The sequence below is a fragment of the Mus caroli genome, unplaced genomic scaffold (genome assembly GCF_978045245.1).
Source record: "Mus caroli unplaced genomic scaffold, Mus_caroli_1 scaffold_4, whole genome shotgun sequence".
Taxonomy (NCBI): Eukaryota; Metazoa; Chordata; class Mammalia; order Rodentia; family Muridae; genus Mus; species Mus caroli.
Genome location: NW_028227259.1, coordinates 23,032,439 through 23,057,365, shown reverse-complemented (window position 1 = coordinate 23,057,365; position 24,927 = coordinate 23,032,439). Strand labels below are relative to the sequence as shown.

At 50.1% G+C, this 24,927-nt stretch overlaps 1 protein-coding gene across 1 annotated transcript; it reads left to right on the top strand.

Moving 5' to 3' along the window:
* Positions 1-1,711: 1,711 nt before the first annotated feature.
* Crygn (crystallin gamma N) lies at positions 1,712-8,684 on the top strand. The gene is made up of 4 exons (XM_021163919.2): positions 1,712-1,732; positions 3,429-3,677; positions 5,347-5,492; positions 8,549-8,684. The coding sequence occupies exons 1-4, from the start codon at positions 1,712-1,714 to the stop codon at positions 8,682-8,684; spliced, it is 552 nt and encodes a 183-aa protein (XP_021019578.1).
* Positions 8,685-24,927: the final 16,243 nt, after the last annotated feature.

Below are 24,927 nucleotides of genomic sequence, written 5' to 3'. Positions count from 1 at the left end.
AATACTGTCAACTGGATAGGATCTAAACCCACTTGGGAGACAAACCTCTGGGCAGACCTGGGAGAGATTGTCTTGATTACATGAACTGAAACAGGAAGGTTCACCCACATGGAGGTGGTTCCCTTCCAGTGGTGACCCAGCTTTAATGAATAGATTGGGGCTGCTGAATGGTCAACCTCGTGGCCTGAGAGCCATTGTCCCTCAGACTCTTCAGTGTGAAGATAGCCGTTGTTAGACTATCCAGCCAGACTGATAGAGCCTCTCATTGTGTGTGTGTGTGTGTGTGTGTGTGTGGTATATGTTGAGGCCTGTCCTGGCCAACATAGCTGTGGTCACCACTTTGTTCCAGGCCTGCCAGCAATTCATATTGTTGCTGTAATATGCCTGTCAGTCATTGACACAGAAAAATAACTTGACTCAGAGCAATGCCATGCTCACATGCCCTGTTGTATTCTGTATGTTATGAGGTTTGATAATCTTAAGAAATTCCACAAGGCTTCACATAGGACCCATCAAATTAAAGGTCAATATGAACTGTCATGTCTAAAATGGCTTGAGTCAGAGTACTTTCAGAACCTGCATATGGGCTCACTGTGGGTTTTACAGTTTTAGTCCTTATAGGCTGACAGAGGACGATGTTTGGGCTTGTAGCCTCAGTCCCCAAATTCTGAGCTATGGTCCCAATCTACTGCTAAAGGCCTAGAGGATTCCCACAAAGACGCTAACCATCAGTACACACTGGAAGGCCGAGGAACCGGATTCTGATGTCGGCAGCCGAGGGAGCAACAGAGAAGCTGAATCCCAGTTTTAGGGTGTGCATTTAATAAACCATTCCTGTCTGACTGAGAGAGGTGCTTGTGTGATTTGTGGGGTAACTCCTGGACCCCAACAGTATGCGTTCTGCCTTCTAGAGAACCCTCACATCAGGAAGGCAGGAGGACCTGAGTTCAGCTCCCCAAACCCACATGGAGCCAGGGGATTGAATATCTGGAACCCCAGCAATCCCACTGCCAGGGAGGAGGCAGAGACAGGAGAATCCCCAGAGGTTGCTAGGCCAGAAGCAAGAGACCCGTTTTTCCCTAACAAGGTGTTGGACAAGGACTGGCTGGAGAGGCTGTCTTAGACACACACACACTTTTCTAGGCTGGCAGAATGCTGTTTCAGTTTTATGCCTTCATAAAGACAAGCACAGTCTGCTTTGTGTTGGAGTGTGGGTGCTGGTGAAGGCAGTAAGCCGTTCCTAATGGGGGTCTTCAAAAGAAACTATCAAGGAGTTCACTGTCTGCCTTGAGTACTTCCCAGAGCAAAGACCCAAGAGTCATCCCTCTGCCCTAGGATTCCCGGGGACTCCCCGGAGTCCCCCAGCCCCTGTCTCTGTCCTAGGAAGTCTTATCTATACTCTGCTGGTAAGAGGGCCCACAAGCTCTTCCCCAGAGTGCAGAGTGTAGGCCCCTGGAGTGGCTCTCTCCTTTGATATCAGAGTCTGGCCCCAGCTCCCCAGCTTCCCAGCAGTTTGTAGTGCTTGTTCTTCAGGCTTCAATAGACCTTGTGTGTAACACAGGGGCGGCGGGTGGGTCAGGACTCCGGCTTAGCACGCCCGACAGCACTAACACGCGGGTGCCAGGCCAAGCAAATCTTTTGTCCCTGGGGGCGCTGAGCCAGCAGGCGCCACATAGTATATACGGGGTCTCGCAGTGGCCAGCGATACACCATGGCGCAACGCTCGGGAAAGGTGAGTGCCCCAGCAGCCTCGGGGAGCCCCGCTAGTGGGGAGGGTACAGACCGACCCCAGATGTTCTTCTGGGTTGACAAAGTTAAGCAAAACTTGCTTCTTAAAGAGATGGGGCAAGCTCCCTCTGTTGGTTGGCTGAGGGCGTGTATGGAGTACGTGGTTAGGAAGGTAGCCCTCTCCCCCAAACCTCTCCTAAAGGGTTCCCCAAGTCAGGAGGAGCTTGGTCAGGCCCGGTGTTTCTGGCTTAGAGTGGTAAATCTCTGGTAGCCGACATGGTTCAGCATTTCTTTCATCCTCTTCACCCTTCCTCACTACAGGGTGGGTGGTCTAAATGTGGCCTCTGACCCCCCCCCCCACCCTCCAAGCTCTTTCCCCATTTGACTTGAGGCTGATTCTCTGAAGTATGTGGAAATTGGAGGGAACCTCCAAATCCTTTGAATGCTGAGATCTTCACCGAATGTTCTAGAGGCCCTTAGCAGCCTTGCTTTATGCAGGGAGGGAACCCACCACTATGGCTACCCTTTACCTTCTGTAGTACCCAAAACTCTTTGGCCATCAGAGATTCTTAACAAGTGGGCTCAGCCGAGCGTGGTGGCGCACGCCTTTAATCCCAGCACTCGGGAGGCAGAGGCAGGCGGATTTCTGAGTTCGAGGCCAGCCTGGTCTACAGAGTGAGTTCCAGGACAGCCAGGGCTACACAGAGAGACCCTGTCTCGAAAAACCAAAAAAAAAAAAAAAACAAAAAAAACAAGTGGGCTCAGTTGCTGGACGCTTAACTAAATGCACAAAGCTATGGGGTCTGTCCCCAGCACTGAATAAACCAGGCACAGTGCTACTTGGCTGTAGTCTCAGCTTTGAGGAAATGGAGGCAGAAGGATCAAAGTTCAAAGTCGTCCCTAGCTATTGATAAATTCCAGGCCAATCTGGGATAGCTAAGACCTTGTCTCAAAACCTGGCAGTGGTGGTGCACGCCTTTAATCCCAGCACAGCAGCAGAGGAGGGGGTGGGGGAGGGGGGGGGAAAATCTCTGAGTTCCATTCCAGTTTCCAGAGCAAGTTTTAAGGCTGCCAGGACTACACAGAGAAACCTTGTCTCAAATAACAACCAAAAACAAACAAAACAAAACAAAAATGAAGACCAACAAAAAACCCTATCTCAAAAAAAAAAAAAAGGTGGGTGAAATAGAGAAGACACAGGGGTGAGTGACACTTAGCCCTCTCCTGAACACCCCACCCCCCAATACCCTTGTCCCCAGATGGCTGGGCAATGTGTCTGCTGCACTGTGAGCCCAGTGATGTCTGATAACTGCCAGCTGCCCATTCATTCTCTGCTCCATCAGCACTGTCGGGCATCCGCTGTAACGGGAAGGAATGAAAGTCTGGGTACCGTGGAGGAGGTTGGGGTCCGGATGTAGAGAAGCCCTCGACACAGGGTCCTTCTTTAGATCCAAAAAGTTATTGATGGGTTGGAATTTCAGTATTAAGAACTTCACTTTTTGACTTGTTCTCTATGATATTTATGCCTTAAAAAACATGTCCTTTAATGACATTGTGTTATGTTTAACAACAAATGCTAAGTACACCCATGCACACATGTGAGTGTGTGAGTGTGTGTGTGTGTGTGTGTGTGTAGTTCAGCTGGGGCCCAGAAGTGGAGAATCCCCTGCTCCTGACCTCTCAGCTGGCATCCATTCCAGATCACTCTGTACGAGGGCAAGCACTTCACAGGGCGGAAGCTGGAGGTGTTTGGGGACTGTGACAACTTCCAGGACCAAGGCTTTATGAACCGGGTGAATTCCATCCGTGTGGAGAGCGGAGCCTGGGTCTGCTTTGATCACCCTGACTTCCGAGGCCAGCAGTTCATTTTGGAGCATGGTGACTACCCTGAATTCTTCCGCTGGAATGGCCACAATGATCACATGGGCTCCTGTCGGCCTGTGGGCATGGTGAGTGAGATACTCCACGGGGGGGGGGGGGGGACACCAGCAGTTTAAGTAGTGGGAGGTCACATGGGCGCTTAGAAGTACAAGCAACTCCCAACAGTAAAATCTTTAAAACTGAGAGGACCCTGTCCAGACTCACCCTGGCGTGAGATAAGATGCTGGGAAGACCAAGATGGGTCAGAGATAGAACACACGAGCCCCTGGGACTTGCCGAGGAATCCTTCTACATTTCTGAGTCAAGCATGCAGCTAAATTTCAAAGGCTAGAAATATGTTTGGATTGTCACTGAATAGGGGTGCCCTCATCAAAAGTAAAGCTACAGCCGGGGAGATGTTTGTAAATGCCTGCTGTACAAGCGTGAGAGCCTGAGTTCATAACCTAGCACTGCACGCAGCAGATGTGACAGCTCACCTGCAACCCCAGCCACACACACACACACACACACACACACACACACACACACACACACGTGCACACACTATGGCTGCTTTGAGCATGAACACATACCCAGACAGCACTATGCTGGCCTTCAACACTCTGAACTTGGAATGGAACATGGAGGAGGCCAAAGTGCCCAGGAGACAGTAAGAAATCTGGAGGACAGTGCTCTTGAGTCACACAGATGGCTGTATCTCACAGCTGTGGCCTGATGTGTGTAGGGAGAGCAAGTGAGGGGTACTGCAACCCCGGATAGAGACCCTGTCAGTTTCTGTTGGGTCTCCTTAGGGTGGGATTTGAGGAAAGAGGGCTCCTCAGGTCACAGGTATGAGACCTGCTCCAAGTGTTGCCCTCTGAGTGGGAAGTGGGTCAGACCATCAGTAAGTCACTCTGCCAGGGCATCCTACATGCCTCACTTTGGCTAATATGTGAGACGTCTGGATAGGCGCCACTCTGTGGGGGTGGAGGGCTTTCTTTTCTATATCAGTTACAGAATCAGCTGGGCTCTGGCACGTTTGATTGAAAGAATGCTTTCCTAGCGTCTCTGCGAGAATGTAGGCATTCGGAGAGAGTCGGTGGAATGGTTGGCTCTGGATTCTGCATAATGCTGTTTATATGAAAAATATACAAGAGACGTCTTCTGAAGACTGTTCTTGTCAGAGCCATCCCAGGCTTCACAGGCACCTGGCCAGTTGTGAGAGAGCCCCCTCTGTCCTCTGGGTCACACAGGGAGGTGTATGTACTGGTGCTAGTGAATTATGGTGAATCTTAGGGCCAGTAGAGACTTTAACAAATGAGAGGCATTGTTTTAGCTGTCTTGGCACAGCGTTCCTAAAGGATTCTATTACACTTTTAAAACATTATAATTTGAAGGCCTGCTCGTGGCCTGAAACTGAGGGTGAGAAGCCAAAACTGGGGCATGAGCCCCCTAAGGTGAGTGCCTGAGGGGAGCCAGTGACCCCCAGCTCTGGCTAGTGTGCTGGTTTCTACAGCCTTGCCCTCACTGAATCTTGGGTCCTTAGTTGTAATAGAACCCTTTCTCCACCACATCTCATGGACTCATGGAAAAAAACCAGTGTGTGTGTGTGTGTGTGTGTGTGTGTGTTTTGGAATGGGGAGAACTCACTGTTTCTCCAGTCTAGCCCAGGGCCAGGAGTCTTCCACTTTCCTTTCCACCCATGCATGGGGAGGAGAGACTCGAAATATTGCTTTTTCTTCCTCACCTGTCCTGGAGCATGGAGAGCATTTCCGAATAGACATCTTCGAGGGCTCCAACTTCACAGGCCAGTGCCTAGAGTTCGTGGAGGATTGCCCCTTCCTGCAGAGCCGGGGCTGGACCAAGAGCTGTGTCAATGCCATCAAGGTGTATGGGGACGGAGCGTAAGTACAGCTGGGGCTTCCAGACAGGCTTGGTAGGGTGGATAGCCATCAGACCCTGTGGGTGACTCACGAGAACCCCAGCTTCCTGGGGGTACCAACTTACACAGCAGCGTCACCTGCTCAGAGAAGGTCCATCTTCTCAGCTCGGATAACCCTGGGCCTGGGCCTCTCTGCCTGGTGGCTTACAGCCCACACCAACTTGTTGGAGATGGGCTTCAAGGAGCTCTCCTAGCATGGATGAGAGTGTCTGGGAATTTTGCCTGTCTTCGCTAGTCCAAAGCATCTGTCAGAGCCGGTGCTTGCCTTGTGGGGCAGCTTCCTGGCGCACCTGTCCATTGTACACATGCAGGCGCACCTCACCTGGGGTTCCTCCTGCCCTCGCCTGAACAATCTGCCTGTGCACACACAGATGGGGCTGAACACTCAACACTCTCTTCCCAGCTTCCCTGCCCATTCTGGAGAAGCCATCACCATTTTATAGAAGCACAAACTGACTGCAGTTAACTCCAGAACCTTTCTTTCCACAGCAGAAGCCCTGCTGGGACTGTAGCCTAGGGGAGCCCCTTCTACTCTAGAGCTGGGTACCCTGCAACCTCCTCTCCCCCCAGCAGAAGAGCCCCACAGGATCCCAGCTTCCCTGCACAGGGTTGGTGTGGGGATTCAGCTCCCATGGAGTTTCTGAGGTTCAGGATCAAGACCCTCCGGGGAGGGGGTCAAGGGAAGGATGAAGGGAGACAAAATGTGCTCAAAGCAGAGCCCTAGCTACCATCTTACCTGACCCCCTCCCCCAAGCAGATGATACCTGAGAGTCCAGGGGTAGAAATCCAAAACAATTTGCCTTGAGAAATTCCCAGGCTAAACTGTGTCTCATGAGATCAGAGGCATACTTGAGATGTCATGAGGCCCAAGACAGAGTCCTCCTAGCAACCCTGGGAGCCTGAGGGAGGGAAGGCAGGAGTGGACACTGAATGGAAGAAAATATAATCTTTAATCTCCACTTTCCAGGGAGGAGCCAGTCTCAGTGGCCAGGAGGTTGAGGCCAAGATGATGGATGCAGAGTGTTCTTATCTTTGATAACCTTAACTCTTATGTGATAAAAGTCTTGTGCAGAAGTAGCTTTGCAAACGGTGATGTCCTGGGTCCCTGGAGCCCTTTCTGGGATCCGGCCAGCAGTAAAGCAGGGCTCCTTAACCACCTCCCTGTGCCAAGAGTGTTGTTCCTTGTGGGTTCCATGTCAGCTCAGGAGTGAACGGTCCCTCATACCTGTGTCCTAGGAGGCATGTCAGGAAAAGCAGGGACATCCCCCAACACTCCAACAGACTGAGCACCCACCCCCCCTTCTAAATTTTAAAAATGATTTTTATTTCCATACATTTGTCTTACTTGCAGGCATGTCTGTGCATCACATGCGTGCCTGGTGGGGTCAGAAGCAGGCACTAAATTTCCTGGACCTGGAGTTACAGACAGTTGAGAGCTGCAGTGTGGGTGGGTGCTAAGAAGCGAATCTGGCTCTGGACAAGCAGCCAGTGCTCTTATCTGCTGAGCCGCCTCCCCAGAGACCCCTTCTCTGTTGCTTTCCTCTTAAGAGTTGCAGCTAGGTGAGCGAGGACGCAGAGGATTAGCTGTCACACCAGCCAGGTCCCCTTTCCTTTCAGAATGTCCACAAGAGCTCCAAGATGGCTCAGGGCAGTACAGAATAGAGACTGGCTCACTCTCTTGGAGACTCCAGCGATGTGGTGGAAGGCTGTGGTCGTAAGGAAGTGATCTGCTCTTCTCTAGCATGACACCCCCCCTCCACACACACACCCCTTAGTTTCTAATCCCTGACCCTACTGTCAGACTGTACCATTTACCAGGTGAGGGGTCAAGATGAGGAAGGGAGGGGCCTACGATGACTTGGAGTGGAAGAGCTAAGGGCTAAGGAAGTGGGCTATGTGGCCTTTAGTTTCTCTCTCTCTCTCTCTCTCTCTCTCTCTCTCTCTCTCTCTCTCTCTCTCTCTCTCTCTTGACTTGAGCTGTCTGCAAGCAGAAAGGCAGGACACTCTCTCCCAGGGAGGGAACTTGAGAAGTTTGGGACTGAACAAGAACTGCCCAGGCACATCGCGGGAGGGAGGGAGGGAGGGAGGGAGGGAGGGAGGGAGGGAGGGAGGGAGGAAGGGAGGGAGGGAGGGAGGTCGGTCCCCTGAGAAGAGAGGTCAGAGTAATACTGCAACCTGGATCGCAGCAATCTCAGAGACCCTGAGCACCCGAGCACGCCCGAGGGAGTCCTGCTTCCGAAGACCACCGTGCCCCAGAGAAAAACTGTTTTCTACTCTAGTGAAAGAGGGGGAGGGGAGAGCCCGAGGTAAAGACAGAGACAGCCCTCTGGTTGCTGCAGGCCTAGCGGCTCCTCCTCCTGGACTTCCTAGCTCCCTTAGGCCAGCCTCCAAACCTGAGTGAGCCCCAAGTGAGAGCGTCCACACGACGACTCTTCCTGGGTCCCACATTTACATCTCTACACTTGTTGAGAACCTCTTCCTTATGCCTGTTCCCAGGAAGAGACCACCCATCCGATCTTCCCAGTTAATCTTCCTGATTCCCTGGTCCACTGGGTTGTAAAGGACAGGGGCCTGGTACACACCTTCCCCCCAAATCCCCCAACAGAAGGGCGCCCTTGTCAGACCTCCTATCCTGCCGGCTCCAGATCCTCTGTACAACGCAGGCAGCACAGCCCACTTGTACTAGAGCACAGGCGCCGCCACGGCTGTTGGCTGAGTGGATACACAGTGGGAACAGTCCCCAGTTTGTGTCAGGCGTCCTGTCAAGAGCTGGGTACTCTGTGCAAAAATGGCCCTTTGGTGGGTGACTGGGCATAGTGCAGCCCCAGTCGCTCTCGCTTTTGTCATGGGATGGTCAATTACTGGGCAGTCCCCATCTTGTCGAACCCCAGCACCAAGCCCGAATCAGACATTGTCAATCAAGGCAGTGAGGAGCTAGGACCGAGGGGCGGGGGCGGGGCCGGGGAAGCGTCCTCGTGTGGTTCCCTCCGGGTGACTCGCCCTTCCTCTGCCCTTCAGGTGGGTCCTCTATGAGGAGCCCAACTACCGCGGCCGCATGTACGTGTTGGAGAGAGGCGACTACCGCTGCTTCTCCGACTGGGGGGCCCACAGCGCACGCGTGCAGTCGCTCCGCCGGGTGCTCAACTTCTTCTAGAACCAACTGCGTACGTGCGACCCACGGAGGCAATAAATATCCAGAAAGTGGAGTGCTGGCGGGCCTCGGAGTGCTTTCTAGGCCTCTCACCCACTGGCGGGCCCCAACCGGGCAGGGGGAAGCCTGCTGGAGCAAGGAAGCCAACTAACTCCCTCCCCTGCCAAAGCCTAGCCAGAGCAGCCGCCGCCTCCGGGCCCAGGGCCACACGAGGGCGCCCGCGAGCAGGATGCGGGCAGGGTGTTTTCTCCTGCTAGGGGGCCACGCCCGAGAGGAGGGGCGAGGTGGCGGGGGTGGGGGTGGGAGGAGGATGAAAAACGGGATGGGAAAGGGGGTGAAGGTGAAGGCGGGGTGGGGGAGAAGAGGAAGGACAGGGCCGGAGCTTGCTGGGAAGCGGTGGGGGCGAGAAGAAGAGGGGCGGGGCAGGAGGAAAGAGGCGTGGGGGAGCTGGGGGTGGGGGAGAGGAAGGCCAGGGGAAGGGAGGGGCTGGCTAAGAGGAAGAGTCCGGGCTGATTTGGGAGGGAGGGGCCAGGTGATAGAGAGGAGCGGAGTCATGCCCCAGGAATCCGGGGAATGGAGACCTGGAAGAAGCTATCAGGGTCCAGAGGCACTAGACAACGACTGTCCCTGCAGGATATCACTCAGCTTCCGCCTTTGCGCGGCTCCCGGAGCAACTATATAGAGCTTCCCTGTCATCAGGTCTTCTCCAAGACATTAGGTCCGCCTTGGGGCTGGGAGTAAATCTGAAGAACATGTTTCTGGGAATGGAAGACCGGAGGAGAATGAATGCTTAAAGAGGAGACCCCTGCAGTGGGGTTTCTGATAAAAGGGTCCACATCCTCGAATGCCAACGCTGTTCCCCATTGAGAGAGGAAAGGCTCCTTGAGGGGGGGTTGTCCAGATAAGATGGCGGGCACAGGTTATTTCCCTGCCCCTGCCTGTAGACCCAGGCCCTCCCTGACCAGTGTCTCCCACCTCTCCTGCCTCATTTCCTCCTCTACCTCCCTACACCGAAAGAAATGAGAAAAAGAATATCATTAAAGATCACTGCGTTCACACAGGTGATGCTGTCACCAGGGGCTAGGCAGAGGGCAAAGATGAATGACTCAGGGCCCTGGGTCACCCCAGGACAGTAGAGGATTGTTCTAGGTAGAGCTACATTAAGCAGCCTCTGGGTAGAGAACACAGGCGCATCCTCTGCCATATGAGTCCCCAGGGCTTGCTGACTCTAGTGCATTCCACCGAGAAGCCACTAAAGCTCAGAAAACTGACAGCTCCCAAGGGACCCTCCATCCCCTTGAGGCTTAGGCCAAGGAGCCCTTGGGAAGGGAGTCTGTTTCGAGTCAACCCTGTGTGTTGCTCAGGAACAGGAGCAGATCCCTTTGTGGGAGAGTTGCAGCCAGCTTGCTTCCATGGGTGAGTAAGGCCTTCCTGGAGGAAGACAGGGCCCTGTCTGTCCTTCCTTCTCCTCCATAACCATCGACTCCCAGCCCCCAACACATCAGAGGAGGGCAGAATCCGGCTGGCCCCGGCTAAGGGTCTCACACTTTTTTGCTTATTGTGAATAGCATTACTATGGGTGTTTATTGAGCGCTGACTTTATACCAGGCTCTTCAGTAGATATAATTCATGCAGCTTTACTTGATCTATACAGTGACACCCGTGCTTCTTATCACCCCCGGACCAATGAGATGGTTAGACTAAGACAGCTAAGTAACATGCTTGGGATGACATAGTGAGCAGGATTCCCCTTGCCCCTACACTGAACCACACATTTGCATATATTAGGATATTTGACTTGAGCTTGGGAGAAAACCAAAAGTCCTGTTCTTTGTGAAATAAATGCAAACCTACCTGTTACACGCACCCTACATATGTGAAAACACAAGCCAGCTGTGGTGACTCAAGCCCCCGGTCCTAAGCAGAGGCAGGTAGATCACTGCAAGTTCAAAGCCAACTTGATCTACATAGCAAGTTCCAGGCCAGCCAGGAGTGAGGCCAACACCAAACACAACTAAAGAAGCCAAGTGACCTGTGAGAGGACAGTTGCAGCATGGCAGTTTGCATGCAGCCATGGAGCTGTGCTCCCAACGTGAAGTGAAGCGCTTTATGTGTGTGTCAGTCAGTGGCTATGTACTCGAGGGAAGCAGGGAGAAGAACTGGATGACAGCAGGACTCTCACTCAGGGGTGACCCTGTAGCCATACACTCTTTTGCAACCCACTTTTAACGAGGGTTCCACCTCTCTCCTCTAGCCCATCACCCAGCAGAGGTATGGAGGAGAAAGGTATTAGGATATGGAGGAAGTGGACCTGTTCAGCAATGGTTCTTTGGGAGCGAGTTTGATCTTTTTGGACAGCAGTTCAGTCCCATAACAAACACCAAATACAACTCAACAGCTGCAGAGCAGCCCTCTAGACAGGCAGACACCAGGCACGAACCAGCAGCTGCAGTCCAGTCCTTTCAGCAAGCAGACACCAGGCAGCTGTAGTTCAATCCTGAAGAAACCACCAGGCTCACCAACCAGCCTACGGTGAGGCTGTGGAGGCAAGCAAACTGCTGCAGGAATCTTATGAGCAATTCTTGGGTGAGTTTCTCTCAATGACAGCATTACCACAAGTTGAGCTCAACAACAGTATGAAAGGAGAACCAATAAATGCATGTCTTTAGTGAAGAATAGTGAGGCAGAGCAAACCAAATGAAGGCTCAGTGCTCCTCTCCCACTGTCTGTGGGGTCTTATTTATACTCCTCCATCACACATCTTTTCACCCGTGTCTGCTTCAGGAAATCAGTCTTTCATGTGTTTGCTGTAACAAGACATCCTTTCACCTGTGTGCCCCAGCAAAACATCATTTGGCATAGCTAACTTTCCAGAGCTAGAAGTTTCCACTTCAATGCCCTGTGCCTCAGTGTCCACAGGGGCAGGGGGGTGGGGGATAATAGTCTGCCCTTATGAGGGAAGGGCTTCCTCCTGGGAACCAGATGGCACCCACTGCCCTACCTTGCCAAAGCCAGTTGCGGGGACTCCTCTTGAATTTGCCTCTCTCCCAGCTCCCAGGAACAGAGGTGCCTCATTGGGGCGAGTCGGTGTTTCACATAGCTTTGCATTCCTGGGTGACCTCCCTGTCACCCCAGCCCCCTGCTTGCTAATCTGTCAGTAAAATCTGCTTTTGGTCAGGAAGAAGAAAAACAAGCTTCTCACTGCAGAGCCTGTGGGCAGCTGTGCAGTTTATCTGAAATCCATCCAGGGGGTCGATGGACCGAAGAAAGATGAGAGAGCCTTTAGTGTGGTACATGCTTCTCCCATTTCTGTCTCCACGCTGCGGTTTGGAAAACTGGGCCTTCTTAGAGCCATCTCCGTGTTCCTCAGACCCCTTGCTGATCAGGGATCTGAAGGCATTGTTTATCAGGACTGGTCAGACCACAGGGGAAAACTTTCCCTTTGAAGCCCATACTGATGCCTAGCCATGGCTGTGGTGTGCCTCTCCCTACTCCTCAGCCCATACCAGGGCAATGCACTAGTCTCTGTCCCCTCCCTTCCCTGGCTTCCCTCTACCCCATCTCCAGCTGTGTCCTGCTTAGCCACTCCTTGGCTGGAAAGCCTTCAGAGCAGAGCTAACCCCTAAGTGTCCTTTTCCCTCTAGAAACCTCTGTAGAGGTTTTAATATAACCTGTGGGACGAGACATGTTTTAAAATCCAGCTTCATGACTGAGGGTGTAGCTAGTGGCTGAGCACTTGCCCTACCATGTGTGAGGCTCTGAATTCTAGCCCCACCACTGTGAAACCAAAAATAAACCACTGCAGGGTGTGGTAGTGAAGGTCTTGAATCCTAGCACTGGAGGCAGAGGCAGAGAAGCAGAGAGGCAGAGGCAGGGAGGCAGAGAGGCAGAGGGGCAGAGAGGAGAGGCAGAGAGGCAGAGAGAGAGGCAGAGAGGCAGAGAGGCAGAGAGGCAGAGGCAGAGAGGAGAGGCAGAGGCAGAGAGAGGGGCAGAAAGGCAGAGAGGAGAGGAGAGGAGAGGCAGAGAGGAGAGGCAGAGGCAGAAAGAGAGGCAGAGAGAGGGGCAGAGAGAGAGGCAGAGAGGAGAGGCAGAGGCAGAGAGAAGGGCAGAAAGGCAGAGAGGAGAGGAGAGGAGAGGAGAGGAGAGGAGAGGAGAGGAGAGGAGAGGAGAGGAGAGGAGAGGAGAGGAGAGGAGAGGAGAGGAGAGGAGAGGAGAGGAGAGGAGAGGCAGAGAGGCAGAGAGGCAGAGAGGCAGAGAGGCAGAGAGGCAGAGAGGCAGAGAGGCAGAGAGGCAGAGAGAGAGGCAGAGGCAGAAAGAGAGGCAGAGAGAGGGGCAGAGGCAGAGGGGGCAGAGAGGAGAGGCAGAGAGGGGCAGAGAGGAGAGGCAGAGAGGGGCAGAGAGGAGAGGCAGAGAGGGGCAGAAAGGCAGAGAGGAGAGGCAGAGAGGAGAGGCAGAAAGGAGAGAGGCAGAGAGGAGAGGCAGAGGGGGCAGAGAGGAGAGGCAGAGAGGCAGAGCTCTGTGAGTTTAAAGCCAGCCTAGTCTACAGAGTGAGTTCCAGGACAGCCAGGGCTACACACAGAGAAACATTATATCCAAAAAACAAAACCAATGATAATGGTGATAATAATAATAATTAATAATAATAACAACAACAATAATAATAAATAAACCGCCACAGAGTTCCCTTTGGTGTGCTAGCTACTTTTCTCACTGTCAGAATACCTACAGAGCAACTTTTAGAAGGTTTATTTGGGCTCATAGTTTCAGAGGGTATGGGCCATCATGATAGCCAGACTGTGGTGGGTTTTTGTTTTTTTTTTTACCACTATGTGTCTGTTGATGGGGAAGGTAGCTGTGGGCCCCAGCCAGGCTCAGAGATGCATATTCTTCAAGGTTTGCTCCAGAGACCCATATCTGAAAGCTGGGCTATATATCCTATATGTCCCAAAGATTCTACAATCTTCCCAAAACAGTGTCACCAGCTGGAGACCAAGAGTGCAAGCACAGGACCCTATTGGGGGGGCATTCTACATTCAAATCCTACCAGCTGGAGAAGATACAGTGCTGGGCTGAGGTGGTGACAATGTGTACACAGCAGTGTGAATGTGCACACAGTGTGAATGTGTAATATGGCACTGTAAATGTGCACACAGCAGTGTGAGTGTGTACACAGTGTGAGTGTGCACACAGCAGTGTGAATGTGTGCATAGGAGTTTGAATGTGTACATGGCAGTGTGAATGCTTCCTCTGCCATGGAGACATGCATTCAGCCACAGGGGCTGTGGTGGGTTGGATGCTATGTGGATTTTGCACAGAACAAAAGCTTCACTCTTCTTGTTGAGGTACTCAGAGTCTCAGAGCCATTGGCATGTGCTTGTGGTACTGAAGACCCTTCCTGACCCTGGCAACATACTGGGTCTTACTTGTCCCAAATGTGCCTCACACAGTCCTTGTCCTGATGCTCAGCTTTTGTTGGTCTTGTGTTTCCCGTTGATTGCAGTGCAGGGAGGGGTGCCCTGACTGCCGAGGAGCCTCAAGGGGAGACCCATGGAGTAAGACCACTGCAGAGCAAGGCGGGGCTACCTGAGCCTAACCCAACCTTCTCAAGCGCTGCTCAGGCAACACCTTCATGGTCTGGTGTCAGCAAGGACACAGAAAGAAGTGGCCTTCCGTCCTTGTTAAGCCTGTCCTGCACAATGAATGTTTTTATAAAGAGGCCGTTGGCTTCCTTGCTGCCTGTGAACCTGCTTTGCAGTCTGTGGAATAAAACAATCCTGTGGAGACCAGCTGCAACTTTTCCTTGTGACCTCTCTGGACGTGTGAGTGTGTGTGGGAGTGGTGGACAGGGTCACAACCTGCAAGTGTGCAGTTCCTTTCTTAGTAATGTGGTGTGGAGTCACCCTTGAAGCCAGCTGACAGCTGTGCAGTGTTTTGCTGGGTATGGGGTATATCCAGGGAGTCCTGCCTGGGTCCAGCCTGCAGGTGTGCAGCCCTTTGTTGAAAATGTAGGTCAACAATTGAATTGTGAGTCAGTGGTACTATGTCAGCTGTGGCTAAGTGTTCTAATCTGTGAGACCACATGTCTACACTCCTTGGGTGGGGACAGAGATCCTGGGTGGAATGAGACCAGTCATTGCCAATAGGACAAGTTTAAGATGAGGTAGGACTCAGGTTTAGGCCTAAAGTAGTTTTAATGAGTGGCCAGGAAGGCCCTTTCTATTCATCCTACCAGAGTCCCAGGACCCAGAATGGAAAATCTTGCTGTTGAAGCAAGCTCCTTTGTCTTGCCTCCGATCCACACAGTAGTAGAGGCTTAGTGGTGGTGGTGAAATACAATGTTATATATTATTTGTAATTCATTGTTCCTCTATAAAATTGAGTTGAGGGAAAGGAAATAATATAAAAATATTGTATGGTGGTGCATGCCTTTAATACCAGCACTTGAGAGGCAGAGATCTCTGTGAGTTTGAGGCCAGCCTGGTCTATAGAGTGAGTTCCAGGAAAGTCAGGACTACATAGATAAAATCTGTCTCAACAAAACAAAACAAAAAACCAGTAGGAGATTCTGTCTTGAGGGGAGACTGAGACAGGAAGTTCATGAGTTTGAGGTCAGCTTGGAATACAATCATGAATCCCTATCTAAAAACAGTGTAAAATAAAATAGTCTTTAAAGAGATCTCTGGAGCAGAGAAGTTCAAACCAGAAGCAGGAAACGCCAAGACTAAGTAAGCAGCTCATCACAGAGCCCTGTTCTTTGTGGAGAAGACCCCGAATCGGCCAACACAGAACACGGCCCAGGTTCCGCGGCTCTCTGAATCTGAGTAATAGAAGCATGAGGTTTCTTCACACACAGTGATTCCTGGGATGTGGGCCAGAGGAAAGCTTCTCCTGGGGGCATCTGAATCCAGGCTGAGGGTCACGAGCCCAGCTGGAGCTGTGTGCTCCAGTGAAGAAAATAATGTTCTGAGGATGGCCACCCATTGGCTCTATGCCTTCTATATATACCTTTCAAACCTTCTAAGGAGTCTGATGTCAGACAGTTTGTTTCCAACAGATTTAAACACAGTGTAGTTTAGAAAACAGTTTCCTGGTGTAGTACAATCCCCGGTGCACATGGAAGCATAATTACATCAAAACTCAACTGAGGCTACCCTGGAACTCACTTTGTAGACCAGGCTGCCCTCAAACTCAGAAATCCACCTTCCTCTGTCACCACTGCCTGGCTTTATAAGACTTATTTTTAATTGTGTGTGTGTGTGTGTGTGTGTGTGTGTGTGAGTTTGTGCTCATTGAGTGGAAATGCCTGTGGATTCCACTATCCTCAGCCCCACTGCAACTATATAGCTGTGAGCCACCCGATGTGGGTGTTGGGAACTGAATTCAAATCCTCTGCAAGAGCAGAGCCTTTTATCTCACCAGTCAAGTGTGATTTGCGTGCTGTAACCTCAGCACTGGGGAGGTGGGGACAGGAGGATTCCCCAAAGCTTGCTGACCAGCCAGTCTTACCAAATTGCTAAGTTTGAGGTTCACTGAGAGATTGTGTCCTCCCAAAAGAAGCAGAGGGTTGCCGGGTGTGGTGGCGCACACCTTTAATCCCAACACTCGGGAGACAGAGGCAAGTGGGTTTCTGAGTTCGAGGCCAGCCTGGTCTACAAAGTGAGTTCCAGGACAGCCAGGACTATACAGAGAAACCCTGTCTCAAAAAAAAAAAAAAAAAAAAGGAGCAGAGGGTTGTTAGGAGCACCCTATGAAAGCTCTTGTGCCCAGAGATCTCCAGGAAAACCAAAAGCTAAACACACAGGATTGTCTTCTCAAAGGAATGGATGTGTAAAATCTCTTCTTTCCATCTAGAGAGCTGGAAATTGGAGGTGATTAATGGCCTGCCGATCTGCATTACCTATTGGCCCGGGCCATATCAAGCTTCTAGAACCAGGACCAGGGGAGGCTAGTAATTTAAATGCCCCTCACAGTCAGGAGCGCCCCTGAATGACCCTTACATTGCCTGCATAGTCAGAGGCAAGATTCTCCCTTACTCCCTTAAGCTAGCACAGCTAGCCTAGCTCTAGAACCCATCTTCTTGGAAGAAATGATGTGAATACAGCAGCATGAATGCTGGTACAAGTTGCTTTTTCTTCTTTACTTAGTCCAGGACCCAGCCAGGGCACAGTGCCATCCACAGTGGCTCTGCCTCCCCACCTCAGTTAACCTAGTCTAGAAACTCCCTCATACCATGCTCAGAGGCTTGTTTCTGTGCTGATTCTAAGCCTAAGCTCCAAGACTAATAGCCACACACCTACATACCTGATGTGTTTGAAGGGTATCTTCATCTATGAATTTCTTGGTTCCATTACTAATAGGAGCTCCATGAAATGATTAGCACGTTAGAACATCATTGAACCCAAATCTCGGGTCATTGACAAGATGCCTTGAGCCACACTCATTGCCCCAGGAGCTCAAGCTGCCCTGGTGCTCTGGGACCCTGTGATGTGTAGCAACAGTGGTGTGTACTGCTTCTTTGAACCTCTGCTTGGCCAGCTGCCACCCCTTAATGTGTGCACTATTGCGACAAAATTGAGTCTCAGTAAAACTGTACGTGCACAGTGCTTGCTGTGCACTTCATGAGGGCTTGAGTTTGAGTCCTCAGAACCTGTGCAAAAGCTAGACTCAGTGCAGATGCAGTCCTAGAGCTCCTCTAGCAAGATGGGAGGCAGAGACCAGATAATCTCCCAAAGCCAACAGATCTGGCTTAATCGGCATTGAATGAGACTACTTCAAACAAGGTATAAGGTGAGGACCAGCATTTGAGATTGTCCTCTGACCTGCACACATGCGCTGTGACATGTGCACACTGGCATGCACACACACACACAAACATGCACACTTATGAACTTGCACATATCTTACATAGCAAAAGGCAGTCATGGTGACAGTGGTGGCTCTGCTGCCCTGGCTCTCAGCAGAGGACACTGAGCTCAGAGAGAAAACTCTGAGCAGCCTGGAGGCATGAAGCTGTGTTCAGAACCTCCACAGAGAACAGGCCACAGCATGGTTCTGAGGGCCGTGAGGCTTCTGGATTGAGTGGAAGCAGATGCTGTTCTCAGGCCTCCTCCCTAGACCCTCCCACTCAGACACATATGGCTTTACACACACGTGCTCACACGTACTCACAGAACCATACACTGATATTCAGATACACATGTGCACACGAACACACTCTCACACTCCCATGCACACATCTGCAAACATGCATATGTGCACACACGCATTACTCACATCCCACAGGAGACCTCGCAGCATGCATGCATCCAGATATGCAAGCACATTCTCACTTTGCATGCGCACACATGGGCACTCCACACTAATGGCTGCTCTCGTGCATGCTGGCATACAGTCTCTTACACACATTCCTTCATCCGAAGCCGTACATGCCTGCTGAGGGTCGTATGAAGGGTGGGAGACAGCTGTGCCTGGGGTGGAATTTAGATGTATTTTCACAGATGCACACACTTGGGAAACAATCACCACTGTCCAGAGAGGGAACTAGTGACTTCTGAGTTGTTTCTTCTGAGTTTTTGTTTGTTTTTTTCCTTTTCTTTTGAGACAGGATCTCAGTATGTAGCCTCAGCAGGCCTGGAACTCATGATGTAGATCAAAATGCTTAAACCCTGCCTCTCCAGTGCTAGGGTAACAGGTGTGCATCACAAGCCTGGGCTGGGGCATTTCTTTAAAAAAAAAAATTACACTTATTTAGTTTGGCTAGGCAGCAGTGACACAAGATCCCAGCTCTCTGGAGACAGAGGCAGGTGGATCTTTGTTAGTTTGAGGCCAGCCTGATCTACAGAGAGTTCCAGAGCTGCCTGTTAGAAGAACCCTGTCATGGAAAAACAAAACAAAAGCAAAACCAAAAACTAACCAACCAACCAAACAAACAAAAAAAACCACTTATTTATTTGGAATTGGGTTATGCATGCCAAAATGTGTGTGTAAAGATCAGAGGACCACCTGTGGGAGGCTGTTCTCTCCTTCCACCAGTCTAAAGACTGGACTAAGATCTTCAAGCTTGGTAGCAAGTGCCTTTACCTGATGAATCATTTTGCAACCCTAATATTCATGCATTTATGTATTTATACATTCATTTATTTTAGTTTATGAGTGTCTTACATGTGTGTATGCCTGGTACCCATGGAAGTCAGGAGAGGCATCAGATCTTCTGTATATAACTAGATTTATAGATGGTTGTAAGCCATCATATGGATGCTGGACCCAAACCCAGGTCCTCTGCAGGAGCAATCGGTGCTCTTAACTGCTAATACATTTCTCCAGCCCCAACACAGTCTTATTTTTATTATGTGTGTGTGTCTGTGTGAGTGAATGCCAGTCAGCTCCCTTCTACTGTGTGAGTCCCACAGACTAGATTCTTGTCATCGGGCATGGGGGTCAGTCTTTGCTGGCCCATTTTTCTTGCCCGTTTCATATCCAATGTGGTGACTCTCTACCACAGATTCCTCGAACGGCTTCTCCCCGCTCTGTTCTCTTTCCTAAGACACTTCACACTGGTTGAATTTATTCTGGGTCACAGTTTTCTTTTCATTTACTGTATTTTTAGTGGCCTTCCTTCTTTCCCCAAGTAATTTTTCCTTCTGTTTCATTCCCTGAAGTTTGCACTGCGCTGTTTTTGAGTCCATGGTCTTCTGTAACACCTAATGAGCTGTCAATCTCATCCAAAGTTGTTGCTTAACTTCAGACATCATTTTTATCTCCAGCTCAATCTGGGACTCTGATATCTTCAATGTTTTTGTGTGGAAGGAAGAGTGGATGGGGTCTGTGTTCTGGACACATCCTCTGCCACCGAGCTGCCTCTACAGACTTTTTCAACGTGTGGAATGTAATTCATGACTGCTGGACAGGGATCCTCCCCGCATGAAACACTTGGGGGCTTTCTCTTTGCTACACTGTCCCACCGACAGCAACCAACTCGCTGCCCAAAATACTCTGCTGACTCCTCAAGAAGTCCAGTGACTCTGCAGGGTCCCCTTCCTGCTCTGAGATCTGCAAGTCTCTCAGGCCAGCGGTAGCCTGGACCTCATTTTCTCCATCCCTCGGGATTAGTGTCCCCCATTGCCTGATGTCGTGAAAACAACTGCTCTGAGTGTTTTGTGTGTCTGGATTTGGTTGCTTTGAGAAACAGGCGGGCAAGCAGGTCCTTGTCAGTCCCTCTTGGCCGGAAATGGGAGCTCTGTGTTGGAAGCTTTGCAGCCCTCTGCAGAGTTAGCTCTGCATTCGCAGAAGTTCCTGGGAAGAGGCTGCAAGAGATAAAGGGGGAAGCTGGGGTAGGTGGTGGGAGGTTCGCCAGCTGGCTTGCTTCTACAGAACACAACCCTGGTCAGACACCAGAAAGGGCTGACACTCCGGGGCCGGATGTGGGCGACCACAGAGAGTCCTGCGCATGTGCAGATCTCTGTGTCCACAGGGTCTCATGCCCAGAGGTGCCTTCAGTGGCCATATGAAGGAGCCTGGACTTTTTTGTTGTTTGGTTTTGTTTGTTTGTTTGTTTGTTTGTTTGTTTGTTGAGAGAGGGTTTCTCTATATCGCCCTGGCTATCCTGGAACTCACTCATAGATGAGGCTGGCTTCAACTCACAGAGATCGGCTTGTCTATGCCTCCTAAGTACTGGGATTAAAGGTGTGCACCACCACTGCCCCGTGTGTGACACCCACACACCCACCCATAGGTCAGAGGATCACCTGTGGGAGTCAGTTCTCTCCTACTATGCGATTGGTTACCAAACTCAACTTGTCAGTAATTATGGCTAATTTCACCATCAGCCTAAGAGTGGGCTTTCTAATGCTACCTCCTTTTATATTTTGAATCTGAGAGGAATGGATGTGATCCCTCCTTTCAAGCCAAGCTGAAAGAATAGGTGAGGAGGTGAGGAGCAGGCAATGAGCTGAGGGAGTCAGCTCAGGCCTGGCCCTGGGACTAACTGAAGGCTGATGGGCACTGTCCGAGGCTCCTCTGTACCCCGGCCACACCCACATGTGTATACCAAAGGTTAATGATGACCATATGTCAGACTCTAAGTATTCATGTTTCCAAAGATTTATCTATTTTTGGTTTATATGTTTGCATCGGATCCTATTACAGATGGTTGTGAGCCACCATGTGGTTGCTGGGAATTGAACTCAAGACTTCTGGAAGAGCAGTCAGTGCTCTTAACCACTGAGCCATCTCTCCAGCCCCTAACTATTAATATTTTTTATGTGTATATGTTTATGTGTGTAGAAGACACTGCTTAGAGAAGCCATTGGGGGAACCAGAGTTTTGAAGCATGCAGGCTCTCGGCCCCCACAAAGGAAGGAATTAATGTTTTTACACCCAAACGACTGGCGTCGGTGTTGTCCAGCAACTGGAGTGCTCTTGCTACTCTATGGAGCCAGCCTTCTCCTAGATCCCCAAATCCTGAACATTTGTTTCAAGCCCTAATCATGGTTTTTCTCCCAGTGAATAGCACCCATCTTTGTGAAAGAGGCCCCACCCTCCATCAATAGAATCCCGCTCTATTACAAATCCTTTCTCCCTGGGCCCTTCTCTGAGTCACCAGAACTCACTCTTAGGGTAAAGTTTTGATATAATCACCCCTGAATCTTTATTATCATTGTCACATGGAAACCTTTCCCTAAAGTTTTACTGTGCTTAAATGTAAACATGCTTAAAGGCTTCACGTGGTGGTGACAAATCATTCCCCTGCCAACTGTGACACTGTGACACCTGTGCATGCACGGGTTGTGCCGGCGACTGTGCGCATGCGTGTGGGAGCCAGAGACTGACATGTTTTCCGCAGTCCCTCTTTGTCTTAGTTTTTGAGAACCTGGAGCTCACTGATTGGGCCTTGCCTGGCAGCCAGCCATCTCCAGGGTTCCTGCTGCCTCTGCCTCCAGGTGCCAGGATTCCGGTCCTCATCAAGTATGTCATCAGCTAAGTCGTCTTCCAGCCTCACTTGGGTTTTACTGTTGTGAACAGATGCCACAACCAACGCAACTCTATAAATGACAACACTTTTTTTTCGAGACACAGTTTCTCTGTATAGCCTTGTCTGTCCTGGAACTCACTCTGTAGACCAGGCTGGCCTCGAACTCAGAAATCTGCCTGCTTCTGCCTCCCAAGTGCAGAGAGATTAAAGGCATGCACCACCACTGCCTAGCAAACAGCAACATTTAATTGGGGCTGGCTTACAGCTTTAGAGGTTCAGTCTATTATCATCATGGCAAGAAACATGGCATCATGCAGGCAGACATGTGATGGAGAAGCCAAGAGTGCTACTTCTTTGTTGTTAGCTTGTTTTATTTTTTTATTAATTAATTTATTTAATCACATTTATTTATTACATCCAGATTGCAGCCCTCTCCTCCAAGTACCCCCCCCTTACAAGGCCCCTCTCCCCCCAGAGTTCTATTTCTTGATCTGCAGGCAGCCAGGAGGAGAGTCTGGATCACACCGGTCAGACTTGAACATAGATATGAGACCTTGAGCCCTGCTTCCACAGTGACATACTTCCCCTAACAAGGCCACACCATCTCCAACAAGGCCACACCTCCTAATAGTGTCACTTCCCATGAGCCAAGCATATTCAAACCACCACATGCTCTAAACATTAATTTTAATTTTCTCATGATTATTCAGTAATAGTAATTATCTAGCAGGTTCATTAAACATCTCTTTAAAAAAGTTGGTGTGTGTGTGTGTGTGTGTGTGTGCGCGTGCACACATTAAAAAACACAAGTGGGACAGAGATGAACCTCAGTTGGTAGAGTGCTTGCTTAGTATGCAGAAAGCCTAGGTTCTGTCCCCAGAGCCATATAAATAGAGTGTGATTCGGTACCTGTAATCCCTGTATTTGGGAGGTAATGGTATGAGGATCAGAGAAATTCAAGGTCATCTGAGGCTAGGTGGTGAGTTTGAGGCTAGCCTGGGCTACATGACAACCTGTCTCAAAGAAAGAGATCTAAGTAAATATCCCATGGTAACTATTTTGCTCTGTGCTACTCTGGGATAGGAAGCCCACTCACCATGTCACCCAGCCTTGCCCACTGTCTGTACAGAGCTCACCTTCATGGGAAACCCAGTGTGCATTACACAGCTGCACCTCAGACCCTCCTTCAAGCTTCTAGCAACTGCAAACCTGCTGTCTGTCTGTCTGTCTGCCTCTGGACAGGATCATGATATGCTAGTTCTTTTGACTCTGGCTTCCATCCCACAGCAGAATGCTTGCTAAGCTCACCCATGCCATGGCCTGGACCAATCTTTCCTTTCTTCCCTAACTAAATAAAACCTCCCCGTGTGAACACAGCATCTGTCCACCTGGTCACCTACTGATGGCACCTGGGGACATTCACGTCCGCACTTGAATGTGGATATGTGTTCAGTTCTCTGAGGTGACTCCTAGGAGCAGAGTCAAGATGCTTGGCCTCAGGGAGGGACAGACAGCTTTCCAAAGTGGCTACAATTGTCTCCTGTTCTTGTCAACATCTGTGATTCTCCATTTTTAAACCATGGCCATCCTTGTGGAGGCATTGTGGCAGCTCGTGTCAGAGAAACTACTTTATTGAGATGTGGTCTCATGTACAACTCTAGTGGTGTGTAGTGTATTCACAGTTGTGTGTGTGGTATATTCACAGTTGTGGTATGTAGTATATTCACAGTTGTGTGTGTAGTATATTCACAGTTGTGGTGTGTAGTATATTCACAGTTGTGTGTGTAGTATATTCACAGTTGTGTTTGTAGTATATTCACAGTTGTGTGTGTGGTATATTCATAGTTGTGGTGTGTAGTATATTCACAGTTGTGTGTGTAGTATATTCACAGTTGGGTGTGTAGTATATTCACAGTTGTGGTGTATAGTATATTCACAGTTGTGTGTAGTATATTCACAGTTGTGTGTGTAGTATATTCACAGTTGTGGTGTGTAGTATATTCACAGTTGTGTGTAGTATATTCACAGTTGTGTGTGTAGTATATTCACAGTTGTGGGTAGTATATTCACAGTTGTGTGTGTAGTATATTCACAGTTGTGGTGTGTAGTATATTCTAGTATATTAATGTGTAACATCATAAGAGTCATTTTAGAATATTCTATCACCTGCAAGGAAAATCCTGTGTGTTTATCCATCTCTCTTATCCTGGTTCATTGTGTTTTGTTTTGCTTTTGTCCAACAGAAGCCAGAGTCATCTGGGAGGAGAAACTTCAACTGAGAAAAGCCCCCCTAAGACTGGCCTGTGAGAAAGTCTGTGGGGTATTTTCTTGATTAGTGATCAGTGTTGGCAGGACCAGTCCCCTGGGCATGGTGCTACCCCTAGGCTGTGATCCTGGGTACAACAGGCCACACTCTGGAGGTCGGAGGAGAGCTTGTGGGAGCCAGTTCTATCTTTTTAGCACCTGGGTCCTGCAGATGCGTTTGGTGGCAAGCTCTAACCCTCTGAGCCATCTCTACCTGCTGCCTGCCTGTTTCCCTTGGGTATAAACCAAATATGCTCATTACTCATTTGTATATTTTATTTAGGAAAATAAAAGGTGTGTGTGTGTGTGTGTGTGCAAGTGTGCACATGAGGTGCACAAATGTGTGTATGGGTGTGCGCGCAGAGTGTTGCAGGCCCACCCCTCTCCCAACGTTCTACCTTTTTGCTTTGATGAAGATCTCTTCCAGGCTGGAAGCCAGCAAGAGCCACTGATCTTCCTGTCTGAATACATAAGTTCTGGGAAGTGAGCTCTGGTCTTTCTATGTGAGCAGTGGGCATGGCCACTGGGCCATCTCTCCGGGTCCCAGGCCGCTTTTCATTTGAAAGCTGGGCACTGACTGAAGGTTCTTGGTGTGCTCTGCATTCACACTTCTATCAGCTCTGTGAGGTTCTTTTGTTCCAAGGGATTCTTTTCAATCTCCCAACAGTTGCTCTACCTTCACTCTGTCTCTCTGAGCTCCCCAAGACAGCCTAGAAATCACAACTCTGCCGCCTCAGGCTCCTAAGTGTTAAGATTACAGCTGTGGGCCTTTTGATAGACAAAAGTATTTTGATTTTGAGTATTTCCCCCGCCCCCCCCCCCTTTTTTTCTGGTTTTTCAAGACAGGGTTTCTCTGTGTATTCCTGGCTGTCCTAGAACTCTGTAGATCAGGCTGGCCTCGAACTCAGAAACCCGCCTACCTCTGCCTCCCAAGTGCTGGGATTAAAGGCGTGCGCCTACTGAATGTAGGAC